General features: G+C 33.5%; 1 protein-coding gene across 1 annotated transcript in view; it reads right to left on the reverse strand.

The window, feature by feature from the left end:
- Window positions 1-5,695, reverse strand: part of CNTN5 (contactin 5) — a 296,554-nt gene that overhangs the window by 69,385 nt on the left and 221,474 nt on the right. The window contains exons 12-13 of the mRNA XM_009272287.1: window positions 5,071-5,198; window positions 4,012-4,187 (exon numbers count right to left, since the gene is read on the reverse strand). Coding sequence (XP_009270562.1) covers window positions 4,012-4,187; window positions 5,071-5,198 — 304 coding nt within the window. The remainder of the gene's footprint in view (window positions 1-4,011; window positions 4,188-5,070; window positions 5,199-5,695) is intronic.

The raw sequence follows: 5,695 nt of genomic DNA on the forward strand, positions 1-5,695 counted from the left end.
AGGACCGTGGCTTGTGAGCGTGAGGCTGCTCCTATCTGTCTATAGAGGACCTCATCCACTCAGTCTTCCTGGTCAGGTCATGATAGCTGGATGAAAATCTACTGGCAAAATCAGATGTCTTTAGCTAGAAAAGAGATAACTCCAGGACAAAATTAAGGTCAGTGGAGATCTTAGAAAAGAAAATTCTGAATAGAATTTTGAACAGGACTTCTGGATTTGGCACAAAGGACCCTAATAAAAGTTACCCTAATAAAAGCAAGCAGGTATATATTTTCTGTGCTCAGGTGCTCACTGGTGTTGCTAGAAAGAAATATTGGCAATTCAGACTTCTGTGCAAAATTGTTTCTATTAATTGCACAGATTACCCCTCACAGACCCTAAAATGCTATAGAGTCTTTTGTTAGTCAAAGTAAGACTTTTGTAATGCCAAAGGATTCTGGGTATATGTAACCCTTTGTGTTATTGTTCAGCTACCAAGTGTACTGTGGAGTTATGCATAGAAAACATTTGGGATATTTTCCTTTCCTAGAATGCAGTCTGCAGCTGCCACTCCAGTGGAGTTCAGTCTCTTTTCCTTAATACCCTCTTCATGCACAGCTTTGTTCAACTTGACATCCTTACCACACTTATCCTCTTGCCAGGCAAGTCCCTGAAGTACCTAAATTGCTATAGGTACTAAATCCTTGATAGCTCAGTAAATAACAGCAAAAACACCTTCAATTTGTATAAAAATTAGTTCTCTGTGTTAAAAATGATAACACTTTTTTTTTTTTGGTACAAAAGCTACAGATATAATTTAAAAACAAACAAAGCAATATATATCATTATGAGAAGCTTTTCCTTTTCCTTTTAATTGTAATTGCTAGGGACCATGCAGTTTTAGCAAGTGGAAATTTATCTACAGCCCAAACAAATGTTACTTTGGTGATAGCTTTTATAACACTGCATTAAGCATCAGAATGTTCATCATACTTAACACCTGAGTCTGCCACAGTGAAAGTATGAGCAATGTAACCAGTGGTGAGAGGTTGACAATGGTTTTGTTATTAACAAACCCCATTCAAATAATGTTCAATTTGTCATGCTTTCAGACAAAGCTGAACATTTTTTTATCTGATGAAGTATCAATGTGTGCAGAACAAAATGGATGTATAATTCTGTAACTTCATGCACACAAAGGATATTACTTTTCTTAAATGTACTGCATTAAAAAGTATTTTGTTCAGGATCAACTCATGCAATTTAAAAAAATATTTCATTTAGAAATGCAAAATAAGGGATATAGATGGAATTCTATCAAATTTCAAGTTTTCTTCAAGTTCCTTTTTTCTGCATTCTTAAACCTGTGTCTTTATCACATTGCATATGACTCCTTTGAAGCTGGATAGGTTAAAGGAGATTACATGATAGGAAAACCAGAAGAGTTTTATTTTATCTTGCTTTTCCTTAGTACCTGGTCATACTTTAGGTTTTAATGAGGTAAAGAAATATATTTTCATCCTTGTGATTAATTTCACATGCTTATGTGGTAACAGAAATGATAATGAGATACAATTGACAACACTCCACAAATGAGTAGTTATGGGAATTATAGAGTTTTTGTGTCAGAACAGAAAAAAATTGCTGTATTACCACAATCGCTACTTTCGAGTTTTGCATCTCTTAACTGATTCATCTTCATTTCAGGACAATGCAAAAATCAAGATATGCCTTTTGGTGAATGGAGATCTACATATATTTTAACTACTACTTTAAAAGAGGGAGAAGGATATATCATGTTTCCAACAGAATTCAGAAAAATTCAGTGAGGATTGTTCTAACAGGGTTGTTTTGGTATCTCTGTTCTGAAAAGGAGCGTTCCCTGCCCATCCTGCTTGTAACATGTTAATAGGTATTTTCAGCCCTCTTCCAGTTGATCCAAGCCTACCCTTCCATTCTCTCTTTAGAGTGAAAACCAGAAATGTCTTGACATTTAAATGAGTTAGGAATGCAAGTAAATAAAGCATGTCCTGACCATCTCTTGTGTGAGCAATCTTGTAAAGACAAACAAAGCTAGTCCAGTCTAAAAATATCAGGGTCTGACACTTCATTTTGGTATTTGTTTAGAGTTGCATAGTATTTCACTATTTCAACACTGGTTTAACAGTGACAAGGTAAGATCTAATTTCATAATATTTTGCAAAATACGCAATGCCTTCTTTTCAGCCTGGTTTTATTTTCTGATCAGCTGAAGTTTGTTGTTTGAAAAAAGTATGTTTTAGGAAAAAAAAAATTGCTTGTGTGCCTCTGAAAAGAAAGATACCAGATTTTTACTTAATAAACAACTTATTTTTAATCCACTTAGTCATTTGGACATTGAGCATTGACTCCATTATGAGTGATTAACACTATTTTCACTTAGTAAAGTAGCAGTGACTCTTTAGAAACACAGTGAGAAGGAAGTAATAAACTCATACTAAAATAGCTGGTTAAATCTATTAGCTTTCGGCAAAATTTTAGTCATGTCAGGACAATAAAATGAATTAATAATTTTAGTGAGTTTCACATGAATATTTGTCTGGAAATAGTCCCAGTATGTCATCTACCAGGTTCTCACTTTGAATGAGCCGTACTTCTATCAGTTTGAGGGCTTTGACTGGTAGCAATGAAATTAATGAAGAATTCTTGTTGAAAGATCTACAAAATCCTGTTTTCATAAAAGAAATGCAATTTCATTAAATTAACTTTACTTTGATAGGAGAAATGACTTTGGAAATTTCCTAGGCTGAGGATTTTTCCCGGTGATTAAAAATTCCCTTCAGCACAGAAGATGCTGAAACACACTGAAGGAACCATATAACACATTTTAGATTTCAAATTTTTGGAAATGACTTGAAGTTAAATTGTAATCATAGGATGTTTTCTTGAATCAAAGAATGTTTTAACCTTGAAGTTAAAAAAAAAAGAATGATAGGGTTCCTTCCTATATATTTAGTGCTGGATTTTGAGTATTAGACTTCCTCAGATGAAGGTAAATATGCTAAGAACCTTCACACTAAGATATACCTTACTAATGTTTTTCAATTAAAAAGCTTATTGAAGTAAAACAAAATAAAAAAAACCCCAACAAACCCACCACAAAGTGAATATAGTATGACTTCCATAAAGGCAAGCAGAAGAATTGATTGCAGCTGACAAGATTTTTAATGCAAAGTTGACCTCACTACATTGTACTCAAATTAGATACATTAACTTTTAAAATTTCCTGACCTTTGTGAGCTTCATTTTTCTCTGTTAACATAGCATGGACATTTGATTTACATTTCATTAGTGGGAAGATTGAGTTAAATGACTGTAGATTCTATTTCCAAAGTTATTCACATTAAGAGATTTCTTTCTACTAAGAAAAGTTCAAACCATTTTACATGGGACAGGTTTGAATTACTTTATCATACTGTTTGATCATATTAAAGTATTTTTGAATCAAGGGGAGATATTTGAAATTGGTATGCATATTTTTTCCATGTGATTCTTATTGACTTAAATAACGGTTGCACAGCTAGAACCTACCTCATGCAGGGGAGTTGGAAAATGAAGTATACTCTTTGCTATTCAGATATTAAAATATATGCTAGGAAAGTAAAAGCATTGGGAGGTGAGGGCATTCCAACAGCCATGTTATCTGTGAGAAAGACATCAATGCTTATAGCAGCATCCTTTCTATATTAAAATCAGCAGAAGAATGTAAGGAGGATTTGATTTAAACTACTTTCTGTTCCCTCACAAAGATCATCAGATGCCTCACTAATAATAGGATGTATAAGTTTACATTTAATATCTTCTTGATTAAAACTACTTGAAGTAATTCTAGTTACCTGCAGTTTGCACCTCCTCTAGCTAACATTTCTTTCCAACATTAGTGAAACCAGTTATCTTTCAGTTTGGTCAGAATTTGATAAATGGGAGACATGTAAAAGCATGCAAATTTCTATCAGTTCATAGCACACAGATGACAAACGCATGATCACTTACTGCCTTGATGCTTTCAAAGTGTCCACCTTCTTTTTCAAAGTCAATTGGCTGCCCATTGAGTGTCCAATAGAAAATGACATCTAGTGTGTTGTCATGAAGGGCTTTGCAACTGAGGACAATGCTTTCTCCAACCGTTAACTCTATCTTCTTGGGAGTCAGCTCTATTCTTGTAGGTTCTTGAAATATAGAAGGATTAGGAACATTTAGATGGAAGTCTAGTTATAGTGCAAGGCCAAAAAGATATGATTGAGTTCTGCTTAGTCTACTCAGAGCTTACATTTACTGTTTGTTTCAAATACATGGTGTCAAATACTGAAATATATTCATAATGCACACTAAGACCTGACAGTGGTGAAGAGAAGGTACAGCCAGTTTCATGGAAGCAATAAGGCAGGATCCTAAACAACAGCCTATAGGACTTCTGAGATGGCTGCAGCACCTGGAATCTTGTGATTGCATGAAAATCTCAGTTTTGTCGCTTAAAATAAAAAAGGATGTTTCCAGGCATACTAAATATAGGAAGAAACTTGAAAAATGAAGTCAAAAGACTTGAATATCTAAAACCAAAACCCATGATCATATAAGAATTCAGCTGAAAAGAAACAAAAGTGTGGTTTAGAAATTAGTTGCAACTTAGTGATTTGATTATTATTACTGTTCTAAGGAACTATCTTTCCTTAGATTTTATATTGATACAATTATTACTTTAATCCTAAGCTTTATTCCCATGCAGAAAGAGGTAGGGGTAAGTGAGTTCCCAAACCTAAAATATGTTAAAAGATATATTGATTCTTTTACTTATAGAATTATTTATAATCTGAGTGATTTAATTTATATACTAATTCTTCTGACGTACATCTATGATATAACAGCTGGAGTATGCAATCTAATACAGGAATACGATGTTTGACCAGATGAAGGTTAGCCCCCCTAGATTGTTGGAAATGATTTTTTATTCTGCCCGTACAATGTTGTTGTATGGTTAGCTGGGGATTCTAAGCAATAATGAAAAATTAGTAAAGAAAAGTCATCATTGTAATCATTATAATTTTTTCGTACCTTTAACAGATACTGATGCAATGATTTCTGCAGATCCAAATACATTTACACCTTGGCATAAGTACCGTCCTTCATCAGCCTTGGAAGCATTCAGGATTCGCAGGCTCCCATTTGGAAGAATAGTTATCCTGAAAAGGATAAATACATAAATATATAAATATATCTCCCTTCCTAGCAGCCAAATTCCATGATGATATCTTTTAGAACTAATAAATAGGATTAAGGACTGCTGTCTCTGTAGCAAGGAGTGATGAAGATTATAATTAAATTATCTTCTGTTTCAAAAAGGTTGTAATAAACCCATTTTACTCCTTCTCCTTCCTTGATTCAAAAAGTTTTAGGGAGGCATCAGTGGATTAGTATCCTTTGACACTTATCAGTGGTGAATTTTAATGAACCTTTTGTAGAAAGTAAAAAAGGTGATTCTTCATAATTTGTCTTTAAAGTTTCACTGCTATATTATTGTCAAATCACATTTCAATATCAAGCACAGGCTATTCCATTTAGAAAAAAATGACCTTAAAAATAAAATCTGAGAAGAATGGGAAGTAAAATGTAAAAGAGGACTAGAAAAAACATAAAATTAATTGTATCTGGTCAAAGTATGATTTATGGCATTACTACA

Source organism: Aptenodytes forsteri, unplaced genomic scaffold (assembly GCF_000699145.1).
Source record: "Aptenodytes forsteri isolate BGI_AS27 unplaced genomic scaffold, ASM69914v1 Scaffold350, whole genome shotgun sequence".
Lineage (NCBI taxonomy): Eukaryota > Metazoa > Chordata > Aves > Sphenisciformes > Spheniscidae > Aptenodytes > Aptenodytes forsteri.